The 16,872-nt window shown below is 39.8% G+C and overlaps 1 protein-coding gene across 7 annotated transcripts in view; it reads right to left on the reverse strand.

Moving 5' to 3' along the window:
* LOC101159301 (solute carrier family 12 member 7) overlaps positions 1-16,872 on the reverse strand; it is a 66,445-nt gene that overhangs the window by 17,838 nt on the left and 31,735 nt on the right. For all 7 annotated transcript variants that reach the window (XM_020712608.2, XM_023949891.1, XM_004080903.4 and 4 more), the window contains exons 4-9: positions 13,840-13,986; positions 9,899-9,953; positions 9,623-9,753; positions 5,214-5,455; positions 4,896-5,107; positions 2,932-3,099 (exon numbers count right to left, since the gene is read on the reverse strand). In XM_020712608.2, coding sequence (XP_020568267.1) covers positions 2,932-3,099; positions 4,896-5,107; positions 5,214-5,455; positions 9,623-9,753; positions 9,899-9,953; positions 13,840-13,986 — 955 coding nt within the window. The remainder of the gene's footprint in view (positions 1-2,931; positions 3,100-4,895; positions 5,108-5,213; positions 5,456-9,622; positions 9,754-9,898; positions 9,954-13,839; positions 13,987-16,872) is intronic.

The raw sequence follows: 16,872 nt of genomic DNA on the forward strand, positions 1-16,872 counted from the left end.
TGACAAAACGGTGATGTGTGTAACAAAACAATGATGTATGTGACAAAACAGTGATGTCTGTAACAAAACAGTGATGTGTGTAACAAAACAGTGACTTGTGTAACAAAACAGTGACGTGTGAAAAAAAATATTGACGTGTGTAACAAAACAGTGACATCAGTTACAAAACAGTGACGTGTGTAACAAAACAGTGACGTGTGTGACCAGACAGTGACGTGTGTAACAAAACAGTGACGTGTGTAACAAAACAGTGACATGTGTGACCAAACAGTGACGTGTGTAACAAAACAGTGACGTATGTGACAAAACAGTGATGTATGTAACAAAACAGTGATTTGTGTAACAAAACAGTGATGAGTGTGACAAAACAGTGACGTGTGTGACAAAACAGTGCTGTGTGAAACAAAACTGTAAAGTGTGTAACAAAAGAGAGAAGTGTGTAAAGAAACAGGAATGTGTGTAATAAAACATTGATGTGTGTAACAAAAAAGTGATGTGTGTGAAAAAAACAGTGCTTTGCGTAAAAAAAAAGGTGATGTGTGTGAAAAAACAGTGATGTGTGTGACAAAACGGTGATGTGTGTGACAAAACAGTGCTTTGTGTAACAAAACTGTGAAGTGTGTAAAAAAAAAGTGCTCTGTGTAACGAAACAGTGACATGTGTAACAAAACAGTGATGTGTGTGACCAAACAGTGATGTGTGTAACAAAACAATGTGTGTGACAAAACAGTGATGTGTGTAACAAAACAGTGATGTGTGTAACAAAACAGTGACGTGTGAAACAAAATATTGACGTTTGTAACAAAACAGTGACATGTGTAACAAAACAGTGACATGTGTAACAAAACAGTGACGTGTGTGACCAGACAGTGACATGTGTGACAAAACAGTGACGTGTGTAACCAAACAGTGACGCGTGTGACAAAACAGTGACGTGTGTGACAAAACAGTGACGTGTGTAACAAAAAAGTGACGTTTGAAACAAAACAGTGACGTGTGTGACCAAACAGTGACGTGTGTGACCAAACAGTGACGTGTGTGACCAAACAGTGACGTGTGTGACCAAACAGTGACGTGTGTGACCAGACAGTGACGTGTGTAACAAAACAGTGACGTGTGTGACCAGACAGTGACGTGTGTAACAAAACAGTGACGTGTGTAACAAAACAGTGACATGTGTGACCAAACAGTGACGTGTGTAACAAAACAGTGACGTATGTGACAAAACAGTGATGTATGTAACAAAACAGTGATTTGTGTAACAAAACAGTGATGAGTGTGACAAAACAGTGACGTGTGTGACAAAACAGTGCTGTGTGAAACAAAACTGTAAAGTGTGTAACAAAAGAGAGAAGTGTGTAAAGAAACAGGAATGTGTGTAATAAAACATTGATGTGTGTAACAAAAAAGTGATGTGTGTGAAAAAAACAGTGCTTTGCATAAAAAAAAAGGTGATGTGTGTGAAAAAACAGTGATGTGTGTGACAAAACGGTGATGTGTGTGACAAAACAGTGCTTTGTGTAACAAAACTGTGAAGTGTGTAAAAAAAAAGTGCTTTGTGTAACGAAACAGTGACATGTGTAACAAAACAGTGATGTGTGTGACCAAACAGTGATGTGTGTAACAAAACAATGATGTGTGTGACAAAACAGCGATGTGTGTAACAAAACAGTGATGTGTGTAACAAAACAGTGACTTGTGTAACAAAACAGTGACGTGTGAAACAAAATATTGACGTTTGTAACAAAACAGTGACATCTGTAACAAAACAGTGACATGTGTAACAAAACAGTGACGTGTGTGACCAGACAGTGACCTGTGTAACAATACAGTGACATGTGTAACAAAACAGTGACGTGTGTAACAAAACAGTGACGTGTGTGACAAAACAGTGACGTGTGTAACCAAACAGTGACGCGTGTGACAAAACAGTGACGTGTGTGACAAAACAGTGACGTGTGTAACAAAAAAGTGACGTTTGAAACAAAACAGTGACGTGTGTGACCAAACAGTGAGGTGTGTGACCAAACAGTGACGTGTGTGACCAAACAGTGACGTGTGTGACCAAACAGTGACGTGTGTGACCAAACAGTGACGTGTGTGACAAAACAGTGACGTGTGTGACAAAACAGTGACGTGTGTGACCAAACAGTGACTTATGTAACAAAACAGTGACGTGTGAAACAAAACAGCGACGTGTGTAACAAAACAGTGACGTTTGAAACAAAACAGTGACGTTTGTAACAAACAGTGACGTTTGAAACAAAACAGTGACGTGTGTAACAAAACAGTGACGTTTGAAACAAAACAGTGACGTGTGTGACCAAACAGTGACGTGTGTGACAAAACAGTGACGTGTGTGACCAAACAGTGACGTATGTAACAAAACAGTGACGTGTGAAACAAAACAGCGACGTGTGTAACAAAACAGTGACGTATGTAACAAAACAGTGACGTGTGTAACAAAAAAGTGACGTTTGAAACAAAACAGTGACGTGTGTGACCAAACAGTGACGTGTGTGACCAAACAGTGACGTGTGTGACCAAACAGTGATGTGTGTGACCAAACAGTGACGTGTGTGACAAAACAGTGACGTGTGTGACCAAACAGTGACTTATGTAACAAAACAGTGACGTGTGAAACAAAACAGCGACGTGTGTAACAAAACAGTGACGTTTGAAACAAAACAGTGACGTGTGTAACAAACAGTGACGTTTGAAACAAAACAGTGACGTGTGTAACAAAACAGTGACGTTTGAAACAAAACAGTGACGTGTGTGACCAAACAGTGACGTGTGTGACCAAACAGTGACGTGTGACAAAACAGTGACGTGTGTAACAAAACAGTGACATGTGTGATGTGGCTGTGCTGTTTGTCATTCAGCATTAAGGTGTTTTATGAAGCAGTCTTGTGTGCGCTGCAGTCTTACCAGTGACAGAGGGGAAGTAGATCCCGACAAGCAGTGTGAAGAAACTGGTGATGTCGTTGACAACGTAAGGCATGTAGATGTCCTGGCTGGGGTCACTTCCCCCAAAAGATGGGACCCTCCTGTTTTCTACCAGCATGCCTTGCGGGCCGTACTCGGACCACATGTTTTCTGAAAGAGGAGCAGCAGTTACGTATAAATCCCCCAGCCAAAACAAAAGTGCAGCAATAAAAAGCTGACTGGAAATGAGTACCGGTAGGTGTTTCTGCATTTCTATGAGCGACATTAGACTCTGATGATAACACTACAAATTCAAGTCAAAAATAAAAACTCTAAAATAGGAGAAAACTCCAACACATACATTCCTAAAACTGAGTTTTTCTCAATATGTGACAGAAAGAAAAAACTTGTAATTTTAGGAATCCTTGTGTTATTTTTTAATCCTCTCACAAAATAAATCAGCAAGGAATTTTTTTGGGAGCTTTTCATTTGACTAAACCAGTGGAAGTGAAAAAAACATGGTTTGAAAACATTTCTAGAAAACTAGAAGCCCCAGAAAAAGCTGAGTAAGGAGGAAAAGTAAAAGAGATTCCATCATTTTTCCCATTATCCCATCACATAATGAAAAAACGAAGAGAATGCACGCCAGCAGACAGCTGGCAGTGAGACAGCTGTTACACAACAGAAGCGGCACTCACAGACAGTCTGTGCTGCAACAGATAAGAGTTACTGATCCCTGACTGATGTGCTGCTCATCCCCACAAGTCTTTCTACACGAGTTTTAGATCATTTCATCTCAAAACAAACATCATGTTTTCATTACAAGTATTTACCGTTTTGCCAACATCCATTTGTGGATACTGTTTATCTAATTATCAGTAATCTAAAAACAATATTTGTCATTATTGGAAACCTTCAAACATTTAGTTTTACTACGGCATTAGTCTTGTTTTGCTCTAAAATGTCTGCAGAATAAAATCATTTAAACTAAAACAAGTTATAAAACTTGGAAGTGGCATGTCAAATTATAATATTTAAAAGATTTAACCCATTTTTATATTAATGGCAGATATTTTTAAAAGTGCTAAATGTATCCTGATCAGACTTGATATTTTTAAAAATATAATTAATTAGGAAGCTACATTTGAGTTATTTACAATAACAGCTAAAGGTTTAACTATTCAAATGAGTTACATTCTTTGTTTCCCTTTAGTTTAGAAGACTGATCAAAAATGAAACAAAAGTAGGTTTTTGTAAAAAGACATTTAAAATTCACCACTAGAGGGAGTGCCAAGTTTTGTTTTTCATCTTGAAAGATGAGCACCAGTCTTCTTTTTGTCATTTAGTCATCATGTATGTAGTTTATGGCTGTGTCGGAATTCCCATTCTACTACATAACTACTGAAAAACTATAGAGTGCAGGACTATGTAGTGCCCTGAATTTGAAAAGCAATTCGGACACCATGCCTACTCCTTTTTGTTTTTATTTAAACAGCAAATATGAAATTTATTTCACGAAGTGAAAATCTCATTCATGAGGGTTTTGTGACGACCATTTATGGATCCACTGTGCTCTGAAGATGAAAAGATTGATATTTTGTTTTAAAAATACTTTAAATACGTTTTCTTTGACAAAATTGTGTCTATATTCGCCAATCTAGTGAACATTGATGCATACTGATTTTTGCGACTTCTGGGAGATTTCTGGGACTGTCTTGGGCACTCGATTTTGGAATTGTAGATTCGGACAGCACTACAAAATGGCGAACACACTATGTAGTGAGTAGTGAAGGAATTCGGACACAACTTATGTTTGTTAGGCTGTTTGGAGTCTGTGAGTTTAAACTGTAACTGTCATAATTACTGTAGGAAAGTAATGACATCTTGATGTTAGTTTTAAAAAAAAACCAACAACAATATGACTGTTTTAAGCTGTTTTGAAGCGGCGTCTTTAATGGGAGGCTCACCTGAGATGACGCCGCTGGTCAGTCCGGGGATGCCCTGCATCAGCGTCACGTTGTTGTTGCTAAAATACTCATTGCAGGTGGCGTTGAGCTCAGGACTGTCACAGAACAGCTTCCACAGCGCCGTGGTGACCGTCAGGTTGTCTATGATGTCCGTCTTTAGACACTTGTCAAAATCATTGTTCTTCAGAGTGCGATTGCCCAGCATGCAAACGCTGTGCAGAAATAAAGGAAAAGAAGTCACAAAAATGCTTTCCCTCCCCTCCATTATCAGTTGATCTCAGCATAAAAGATTGCTTAAAAAGAAAAAAAAAGCCTCACGGAAAATCTGGCGGCTCAAAGATTGTTTTGATGACTCCGGCGTAGATGGCAATGATGGACAGAATGACACAAGCCAGAAAGACCAGGGCCAACTTGTTGACATATTTGACCCCAACAAAGACGACCACCGCCATCAGAGTGAGACAGCAGGTGCCGTAGACGCGCATGTTGTTCAGCAGAGCGCCTGCCTCGTCCTCCTTCTTCTCTGCCTTGAAGATGGCTGCTGCAGGCACAATGTAGGTCTAAAAGAGCAAAAAAAGAAAAAAACATTTGAACATCCAACAGGACCAAACAACAATTATTTTTAATTGTACCATGTACAGGTAAATACTTAATTCTGATTGGCAGCAGGGTGTCCATTAAAAAAGTCATATTGCAGCCTTAAAAAAGCTGTTCTGGTGATATAGCCTGAATGTTTTACATTATTGCACTGGACTAAACACCATTTGGTTACAGAAAGGACCAAAACCCGGAACACGGACTCATAAATAACTATATTATTGATTAATGAAAGAAATTGTTTCTTTGTTGATACACATTTAATGATGGATTTTTCTTGCAGTAATAGCAAACTAGGAAACTGCTTGTGGATTTTTTTTTCTTTGAAGCAAACTTCTACTTCATCATCTGGACAAAAAAAGAGAAAAGAGGTGATATTTCCCTCTGAAATGTCGCTTTGAGTCACTTCACATGATTTAGCATATAGTGGTGGACAAAATTGTTGGTACCCCTCAGTTAAAGAAAGAAAGTCCACGATCCTCACTGAAATGATTGAAACGTTCAAAAGTAACAATAAATTAAAATGTATTAAAAATTAAATAATCAAAATCAGCTATTACTTTTGAGTTGTTGATTAACAGAATTATTTAAAAAAAAAACTAATGAAATAGGGCTGGACAAAAATGATGGTACCCATAAATTAATATTTTGTTGCACAACCTTTTAAGGCAATCACTGCAATGAAAGGGTTTCTGTTTTTGTCAGTGAGCCTTCTGCACCTGTCCACAGGTATGTTGGCCCACTCCTCATGAGCAAACTGCTCCAGTTGTCTCAGGTTTGACGTGTGTCTTCTCCAAATGGCATGTTTCAGCTCCTTCCACTGATGTTCAATGGGATTCAGATCTGGGCTCATAGAAGGCCACTTCAGAATAGTCCAACGCTTTTCTCTCAGCCATTCTTGGGTTTTTTTGGCTGTGTGTTTTGGACCGTTGTCCTGTTGGAAGACCCATGACCTGTGACTGAGACCAAGCTTACTGACACTAGGCAGCACATTTCTATCCAGAATGCCTTGATAATCTGGAGATTTCATTTGACCTTGTACAACTTCAAGACACCCTGTGCAGATGCAGCAAAGCAGCCCCAAAACAGAACCGAGCCTCCTCCATGTTTCACAGTAGGGACGGTGTTCTTTTGGTTGTATGCTTTGTTTTGAGTCTACGACCATAGAGCTGATGTGCCTTACCAAAAAGCTCCAGTTTTGTCTCATCTGTCCAAAGGACATTTTCCCAGAAGCTTTGTGTCTTGTCAACATGCATTTTTGCAAATTCCAGTCTGGGTTTTTTATGATTTCCTTTCAACAGTGGTGTCCTCCTTGGTCGTCTCTCATGAGGTCCACTCTGGCTCAAACAACGACGATCAGACACTGATGTACCTTGATCTATATGTTCACCTTTAATGTATTTGGAGGTTGTTCTGGGCTCTTTGGATACAGTTCCAACTATTCGTCTCCTCAAATTGTCATCAATTTTCCTCTTCCAGCCACGTCCAGAGAGGTTGGCTGCTGTCCTGTGGTTCTTAAACTTCTGAATAATATGTGCCACTGTCATCACAGGAACTTCAAGCTTCTTAGAGATGGTTTTATAGCCTTTACTTTTACGATGTTTGTCTATAATTTTGTTTCTAATGTCCTGGGACAATTCTCTCCTTTGCTTTCTGTTGTCCATGTTCAGTGTGGTACACACCTTCTCACCAAACAGCAACGTGACTATTTGTCTCCATTTAAATAGGCAGACTGACTGGTAATGGGTTTGAAAACAGCTGTGATGTCAATTAAAGGACATACCTGAGTTCATCTTGACCCCCTGGGCAATTAGTCTTCTATGGAGTCTTCTATGGAGGTACCATCATTTTTGTCCACCCCTATTTCATTAGTTTCTTTTTTTAAATAATTCTGTTAATCAACAACTCAAAACTAATGGCTGATTTTGATTATTTAATTTTCAAGAAATTTTAATTTATTGTTACTTTTGAACGTTTCAAGTCATTTCAGTGAGCATTGTGGACTTTCTTTCTGTAACTGAGGGGTACCAACAATTTTGTCCACCACTGTATACAACTTTCCTCCGCGGTTAGTCCTCACACACTAGCTGCATTACAGCCACCTACAGGTTCTGTAGCCGTTACCATGACAACGCGTCACACCGCATAATAAATAATAAATAATAATCTCCTTCTTGTGTCTATTAATTACTGTAAATGGACACCTGGAAGGAAATTGACTTCTTGGTTCTTCTGTCATCAGACACGTTGTGTTTTTCACATACCAGACATGTTTTAACGAACGTCTTCCGTCTTCGTCAGAGTCATCATCAGATGATAGTGTGTGACGTATATAAAAACAGTTGATTGTGACTCCGCCCCTTTTGTCCATTTTCTTCTGGAGGATGTTGCTCCAGGTATGAGAGAGCAGGACGGCCTCCTCATCCCGGCTCATGGAAGTGTGGGCTCGCTTTCGTATCATATACGTCACACACTACCATCTGATGACGACTCTGGCGAAGACAGAAAACGTCTATAGAAACATGTCAGGTATGTGAAACACAACCCGTTTATATGATCCGTCCATGAACCAACCCAAGCTGCAGAAAAACCTTTTGAATTGACAAAAACTGATGAAACTTTCAAATCTGTTCATAAAATGAGGGGAAATTAATTTGCAAAAAGAATGCAATAAAAGTTAATATCTTGTTTGTAGAAACATCATTTATATTTATTGTGATTTTTTTATTGCTATGAAACATTCACACTTAACTGTGCATCAGTAAATGAGTAAACCTATATACAAATTAGAGGTAAAATCTTAAGCCCGAGCCCGAGTCAGAATTTCGGGTCAGGTCGGGCACTAAATGACAATCATTACGTTCGGGTCGGGTCGGGCTGGGCTTCTCCCTCGCTGACTTATATATATATTGTAATGGCTGCAAACAATCTCCTTAGGCGGGCGGTTGTCAAACAGCCCTTTATTAATCCTGTATGTCAGAACGGTTACCCCACCGTTGATTGACATACACTGTGGTCCAGCAACTGGCAGAAAGAGGGGGGCGCCGGCCACCCGCAGCTCTGCGCACGTGTCGTGAATGTAATCTTCCCTCCACAAGTCAGCATCTATTTTGTTTAGGTATCCCCGATATGGAGCAGCAAGAGGTCAAGGATAAACTTAAGACAGGGGAATTGAAAAGGCAAACACACACCGCCGTGGCTGATGTAGTTCTCCACGTAATGAAGCGAGTGCGCATCAAGATCTCTCTTTCACTCTCTTTGTCTGGCCTCTTATTCTGTGTTCCAGCGTTATTTCGTTGTGTAAATGCATTTATCATGATCATAAAAATATGTAGATTATTTTAACCTTAAGAAATCTGGCGTTTTTTTCTGCCATAAATACTATGGGATAAATTGAAATTTCGGGTTTGCTTCGGGCTCGGGCCTGCAAATCAAGTTAATTGGTCGGGTTCGGGCTGGGTTTGGCTTTAATGCCCGCGGGCCTGTGTCGGGTCGGGCTGGATTTTTTAGGCCCGATCTTGCCTCTAATACAAATCAGCTGTTGTGCAAATTCATCTGAGAACAACTGTGCAACAGAAACTTAACTGCTTGACTGTTAAACCCGAGGACTTCTGGCCTTTTTTGATATTTAGGCTTCTCTCATCACAATGTGGGGAAGGAAACCACGCTTCTCCACATAAGATTTTTTTCTAAAAGCCTAGTTCTGTTCAAGTTTGTTTAATTTCAGTTTTTTTTAATCCATTATGAAGAAACAGGTTTTCTTTAATAAACCTTCCTATTTCCCATCAGACTGTTTGACCTCGATGCAGATTTTCTCAGAGTCTCCACCACAGTGAGAGGAGTGGTTTGTATTTTTCCCACGCATGAATTGTGAATTTTTCTCTGCAGAAATCTAAGCTCCCAATTATTTGAAAAAAGTTTCATAAGCCTCAAGGTTAATGTGCAGCAAACATTTCTGAATAACAAATTCTACTCCATTTGTTTTTTTTAAAAAGGACATGCTATTCAGCTGAAGTTTGTTTGCTTTATAGTAAGACACCCTACAACCAGATGACCTATTTAGTTTAACACCAGAAACCTAATTATAAGAGGGAAGCCAGGAGCAAACAAGTGTGAAGCGGTTTCCTCACCAGTAGAATCTCAATGGTACCTAAGATGTACATGGAACCAGCAAAGGTTGTACCCAGGAAGAAGCAGAGACCCACAGCGCCTCCAAACTCTGGACCCAGAGACCTGGAAATCATGTAGTACGAGCCTCCAGCTGTGCAGCAAACAGGAAGGAGAAAATACAGTTAGTGAATCTTTGTTGGAATGTGACCGATTTGGCTGAGTTAATAGTTATTATTCACTGTAACTTTCATGAGGAAAAAAGTTTTCAATCAAACAGAAAAAAGGAAAGTTCAAACCTGGAACGACCCCGTTTGTAGCTATTGCACTCATGGATATGGCTGTCAGCATCGTCTGTGTAGAAAAAGAACAAAAGAAAAGTTTGAGCCCCTCAAATCCCGTCTTCTTTCTGCACATGGACTGCTGTGTGCCGCTAAATACATCCTCAGAGCAATTTTTGATTTTTCCATTGAATTTTCCGCCTTTTCTAAACAATAGGACTCTCGTGGGGTAATCTAGCGTTTATTCAGTTAAATGCCTCTCAGGGGCTTAGGCTGTAAATCTTTTTGGATTGGTTATGGATACAAGCTTTTCCGTGAAATCGACCATTGTGGCTGAGGATCTCTGCATCAGCCTGTTACCTAATAGCAAACTCCGGACCGAGGAAGGTCGGTGCAAAGACGAGGGCAGAGAGAAACGGCAGCAACGCAGAGGACAGGAGAGGAAGAAGAAGGAGAACTCTAAAAAGTGAAAGAAAGAAAGGATTTGGGTGCATGAAGGGCAGACAGGAAAGAAAGGAAGAGCGGAAAGAAAGGACAAGGACGTGCCGAAGATAAACCTCCTGCTCTTTTCTGGATGTCCGATTTAAGAAGCGTTGGGAGTAAAACCAATTAGCTCAGTTAGTTTCCACTGAAATCCTAAGCAGCTATTCATCAGCTTGGACTTAACCACAAACTTAAGACGAGTCAAAGGCACGAGACTTTCCTCAATCATGACAAAAAGTCATTAGAAGAAACTTCCATGCTCCACACATTTGTCTCAGCCACTGCTCATGCAGCGGAAGTTCACTAACTTCTGGAGCTACATGATGCTTCTGAACAACAAGTTTGATTAACAAAGCAGCAGATTTCACAGACAGGCTTCAAAAATGCATGTGTGACTGCAGACAGATTTAAAATGCGGAAAGCTAAAAAAAAAAAAAGTCAACAGAAACTCCCACAGTAATGGCTTTATGTTTGATAACTTAAAATAAATTAAACACAACCAAACAGAATAATTAAATTAATTAATGTAAAAGTTTCCAAATTAATTTAGATTTTAAAGCTATTTTAAGCTAAATTATCTTAAAAATATGCTTCTATGGTATTTTTGTTTAGGCATTCAGCCAAATAGTGTAGTCCCTCACTATATCGTAGTTCCTCTTTAGCAGCTCACTATTTTTGTCTATTTAAAGCACTTTAAGCATGCTTATTTTTTTCAACAGCGCACTGTGCTCTGCCTCCTGATTGGCTGTCGGCCTTGTCAATCAACCTCCTCCAGGCGCGCCTGAATGCGTCCAATTAGCGAGATCTACATAAAGCTTTGTTCGCAATCAGATCTTTGTTTTCATTCTATAATACTTCTTTTTCCATGAAGGTTTGAACTTTAAGTTTAAACAAGACAGAAAGTGGGAAAATGTTCATTTCTGTCTGTAATCTGTAATTATTGTAAGAAATAAAGATAAATGCGTTATAGATTTCAACAATCGCAGGTCATTTTTAAAGCACTACTTCTGCAAAAAATGAGGGATAACTGTGATTTTTCCCTTGTAAAAATATCAAGGATGAAATTAATTATAATTAGTATTATACTAATATATGACGTGGACAGCCTTTTTAGTGAAAAATCATAGCAGCTTTGAATAACCAACTTTTGATTTAAGATACAAAGAAATCTGCAGACTCAGTTCATTCATAGAAATATAATAGATAAACAGCATGTCAGGCTTGGTGGCAGAAACCTGAAATATAAACTGAAACATGACAAAACTCTGGGAGCAACAAAGGAGTGACAAAACAGAGCAGAGCAGATGACCTGACACTGAGGAGCTGAGGGTGATTAAATGAAGCCAGCCATGAATCATCAACCTGAACCTGCTGAGACCGACAAGGAGAACAAAACATGTCAAAAAAGCACCACAAAGCCCAAGCAGAGAACCCTCACACAGGATCATCACTGTCAGCAGCTCTTCAAATCATCCGGGTTTGACTGGTGGGTCGTAAACTGTAAAGCGCCGTGATTTAAGAGCGTCAATGCTTCTCAGCATTCCTGTAATAACAGTGTGGACCTGATAACACATTTAGGAGTAACACGCAACATCAACACCACAAACAAACAAGAACTTATTTTTGGAATTAGAGTTAGTTCAGAAATTCACACATTTTATAACATGAGAAGGACTTATGGGAATCATTAATGTGTCCGATTTTAACAGATAGAGTCTTGTTGAAAGATCCGACTTGTAGATAAACTAATTGACTTAAAAGCCACCAGTTGGGATTGCTTTTGGAATGACACCCAAAACATATGTATCTTGTACAGAACCGGCAAGTCAACACACAGTAAAAATGCCATTAACATTACCACGGATACACGCTGACAACAAAAGATTTCTGCACTTGTGTGCTCTCCTAAAGGCCTTTTGTAGGATAAATGTGGACAAAACAAGAGCTGTATTAACTTCTACAGGTGGTGAGATGATGGTTGTCCATTTTCTCCCCGTCACATTTACGGTCTATGCTACTAAAGAAATGAAAAATGGAATTGTCATCATGCCTCACAACACAGGCAAACATTTCTTCTCCTGCTGGGCCTTCCACATCTTTTTGAATGTATTCTAGTGTTTCAGAAAAGAAAACAGAACCAATCAGGAAGTAAAGACTCATGCAAGAAGGATAGAAAAGAAAAAGAAGGTAAAAAGCTGTGATGGCTTTGGGTTGGACAGGAGTCTGGAGCGCTACTCTGTAATCATGTTTGCCTGCTGGATGACCTAGAAAACAGGTGGCTGCTGATGTGGAGGCAGCAGAGCGAAGTCAGATGTGGTCTTAGTAGTGAAAATGAACATTAATCTGTCTGACTAAGCCTGTCGATCTTATGCAACAGGGCGGTGTCAAGAAAGGGTTAACCCCCACAAACCACTCTGGAGAGATTATAATAACAGAAATGGAATTCCCGTCCTTCCAGGGAAAGAATTCATTCAGCTATGAAATCTGATCTAAAGTCAAAGCATGAATTATGTGGTGATGCTTGAAATGATTGCTCTCCATTTGTTTCCAGAGTTTAAGGAGTAAGGATGTACACTTGCTCACTAAGGTTTGTCAGCTACAGTTAGAACACTTTTTTTTTTTTTTTTTTTTTTTTTTCAAAAAGCTCAATAACTTTACCCATCAGTTCTTCAGTTCGTCCTTTCAGGACTAATCTGAAATAATCCAGCGTCTGCTGTAAGCTTGGCAGATATGACAGACAGATTACAAACTAGGTTCCATTAAAGGCAGAAAAAAATTGCACTAAAGAGCAATGTGTAATGAGTCCATTTTCAGTCTTACAGAATCTTGCACAATGACGCCTTTTGGGCTAAATTCTACTTTACAAATCTGTCATATCAGGGGAAAGCTGAGAGCTATGGTTTCCATCTAAATTCCTCCTGAGACCCACCAACAGTCAGGAGTTCACTTCAAACTCACAAAGACAGTCTGAATTAGGGCTGCACAATATGAGGAAAACTTGCGATATGCGATATTAGTGATCAATATTCCGATGACGATGTAACTTGGGATAAATAGCAACAAATAGCAAAAACAACAAAAACATTTCAATCTCACTGCAAAAGTTTAATTTAAATAAGAGTCAAAATACCTTAAATTATTCTCCAAATGACCCTCGTCTACTTAGGAGGGCAACATCTAACATAAAAGCTCCATCCGATTGGTCAGCAACTTGAAGGGCTCCATCTGATTGGTCAAATGCATAAACTGATTTATCTAATTCATTAGATAGTTCAAGTTGCTATAAGATTGTTTTAACACATTTAAGGTTCACCATTTATTACGATTTTTCGCTGACTTTTGCGATATGGATATTGCACTGCTTGAAATCAGGATAACGATAAATTTGCGGTTAATTGTGCAGGTCTGGTCTGAATATTGTTGAAGAGAAAGGTAAAGCTCAAAACTGACGATGATGACAGGGATGAAGTACTCACACATGAACAGCACAAGCCCACAATGACCAGAGACTCTAAAATCCCAGCGGTACCGACGATCCAGGTAAGGCGCAGAAACAGGATCACTCCCAGAATGTTCTGGAGGCAAGGCAGGTAGACACCCATGAAGGTCCCCATCTGAGGGCTCTGCAGAGACAACGGACGGAGCGTTATGCTGGGAGAGATTATTGAGGGGAGATAAGAGAAGATGACAGAACGCAACTATCTGGAAAAAACCTGACAAACTAAAAGAGACAGAAAAACAAACATCTGCTCTAGTCACATGCAGAGTTCAGCATGTTTATGTAGACAAAAAGAACCACCACCTTGACTTCCTGTTTGATGCTCATCTAAAAATGAAGTAATTGAAGCCAGGTCTCTTCACCAGGTAACCCCTAGGTGGGGCTTGATACTCAATGTAAAACTGCCCAACTTCACAACAGATACAGTGGTCCGTCGCAATATCGCAGTTCATCTTTCACAGTCTCGCTGTGATGATTTTTTTCAGCACAACCTTTTAATGTTTAATGTTTTTAAACAGCACATTGTGTTCTGCATCGTGATTGGCTGTAAACCTCAACATTCAATCTCCTCTGTGTTGTGTCTCCTCTACAGAATGTGTTTGTCAAATCTACATTCATTTTTGATCACGATCAGATCTTTGTTTTCATTCTCTCATACTGGACTTGTTTTTCTATAAAGATTTGAACTTTTAGAGTTTAAAGAAGAAAGAAAAGTGTGAAAATGTTTGTGTGTCGGACAAAAGTTTATACACTGTGCCGTGACGGATTTTACAGCCTTAAAACATTTTATCTATCACAGTTTATTTTTAGAACGCAACTCCCGTGAGAAACGAGGGAGCACTGAATATGTAGCATCCTGTCAGGCGATTGACAAATTCGTTTAGACGTATCGTTACGACATTGAGGAAACTTGATCTAGTCCAACACAAACCTCATGCTGTTTACCTGAATACACGTATACAGGGGGGCAAAAAAGTATTTAGTCAGCCAACAGTTGTGCAAGTTCTCCCACCTAAACAGATGAGAGGCCTGTAATTGTCATCGTAGGTGTGCCTTAACTATGAGAGACCAAATTAGGAAAAATAAATTATTGAAAATGACATTGTCTGATTTTTAAAGAATCTATTTGTAAATAATAAAGAAAAAAATAAGTATTTAGTCATCTACAAACAAGCACGACTTCTGGCCCTCACAGACCTGTAACTTCTTCTGTAAGAGGATCATATGTCCTCTATTCAATACCTGTATATTAATGACACCTGTTTGAACTCGTTATCTAAATAAAAGACACCTGTCCAAAACTTCAAACAGACACCCTCCAAACTCCACTATGGCCAAGACCAAAGAGCTGTCTAAGGACACCTGACACCAAATTGTTGACCTGCACCAGGCTGGGAAGACTGAATCTGCAATCAGTAAGCAGCTTGGTGTGAAGAAATCAACTGTGGGAGCAATTATTGGGAAATGGAAGACATACAAGACCACTTATAAACTCCCTCCATCTGGGGCTCCCTGCAATATCTCACCTTGTGGGGTAAAAATTATGACAAAATCCCAGAAAAAGTATTTCAAGGTCCTGCACTGGCCTAGCCAGCCTCCAGATCTCAACCCCATAGAAAACCTTTGGGGGGAGTTGAAACACTGTGCCCCAAAACATCACTGCTCTAGAGGAGATCTGCATGGAGAAATGGGCCAAAACACAAGCAACAGTTTGTGAAAACCTTTGTTAAGGCTTACAGAAAGTGTTTGACTGCTGTCATCGCCAACAAATGTTATATAACAAAGAATTGAGAAATGAACTTCCGTTATTGACCAAATATTTATTTTCCACGACATTTTACGAATACATTATTTTAAAAATCAGACAATGTTATTTCCTGCATAAGTATTTGGTCATCTACAAGTATCTCTGCAGAAACTACCGTGATTTCCGGACTATAGAGCGCACCTGATTATAAGCCGCACCCAGTACATTTTTAAAGGATAGAACATTTTGTACATACATACATAAGCCGCACCTGTCTATAAGCCGGATGTGCCCACATTGAAACATGTGTTCTAGAATGAGGATGTGTATATGCTGAAACCATGGACAGTGTGTGTAAGAAGGAGGGGAGAGCTCGTGCAGCGCAAGAGGGACCGGCTCTCACTCACTCTTGCACTGCTCCCGCTGCTTCCTCCTAAACAACGCAGCGTGCTGACACACATACACATCCTCATTCTACAACACCTATATAGTTAGTTCATAAGTTAGTTAGTAGTTTGTTGTTACTGTTATTTGTTAATAAAGTATACTGCGTTGTAATTATTACTTTTACCGATATTCACTTGCGATGTGGCCGCCGGGGGATTTAGTGTTTGTTTGTTTTTTTTGGGGGGGGGCACGCAATTCCTGCTGCTTCATCCCTGCAGTGACCAAAAATACCACACCGTCACAGCTCTATTCCAAACAGTGCCTGTGTGACGTGGCAGTAACACGGCAGCAATATGGTAGTGACAGTACTAACAGGGCTGGTAAAAAAAAAACATACCGGTAAAAAACACTGAGAGCAGCAGTCACTTATAGGCGCGGGGCTCTGTGCGGCACATGCCTCCTTTGCACTGAAACCATGGAAGTCTTCCCCCTCAGTGTCTGATTGGAATAGCGTCAGACATTCTTCACCACACACTCTCTCAGTCTCTCCTTCATTGTCCCTGTCAGTGTCACTCTGAGGCAAATTCACTCCTGAGTTTGCGCTGTCCTCTCCGTCACGCAGCAGACCGGCTTTTACAAACCCGTTGGTGATGGTGGATAATTTCCACACTACTTTTAACGATTGCTTATAACTTAAAAGCTGCGTCATATGCATTTCTTCTTGCATTTTCCTTGATCTGTTCGTGCTATTCATTCACAAAGCAGGATGTATAAATCAGCCGCATCATTGAATAAACTGCAGGGTTGAAGGCGTGGGACAAAAGTAGCGGTTTATAATCCGGAAATTATGGTAAGTCCTAGAAAACGACACAGGTT

This window comes from Oryzias latipes, chromosome 20, assembly GCF_002234675.1.
Source record: "Oryzias latipes chromosome 20, ASM223467v1".
In the NCBI taxonomy this organism is placed as follows: domain Eukaryota; kingdom Metazoa; phylum Chordata; class Actinopteri; order Beloniformes; family Adrianichthyidae; genus Oryzias; species Oryzias latipes.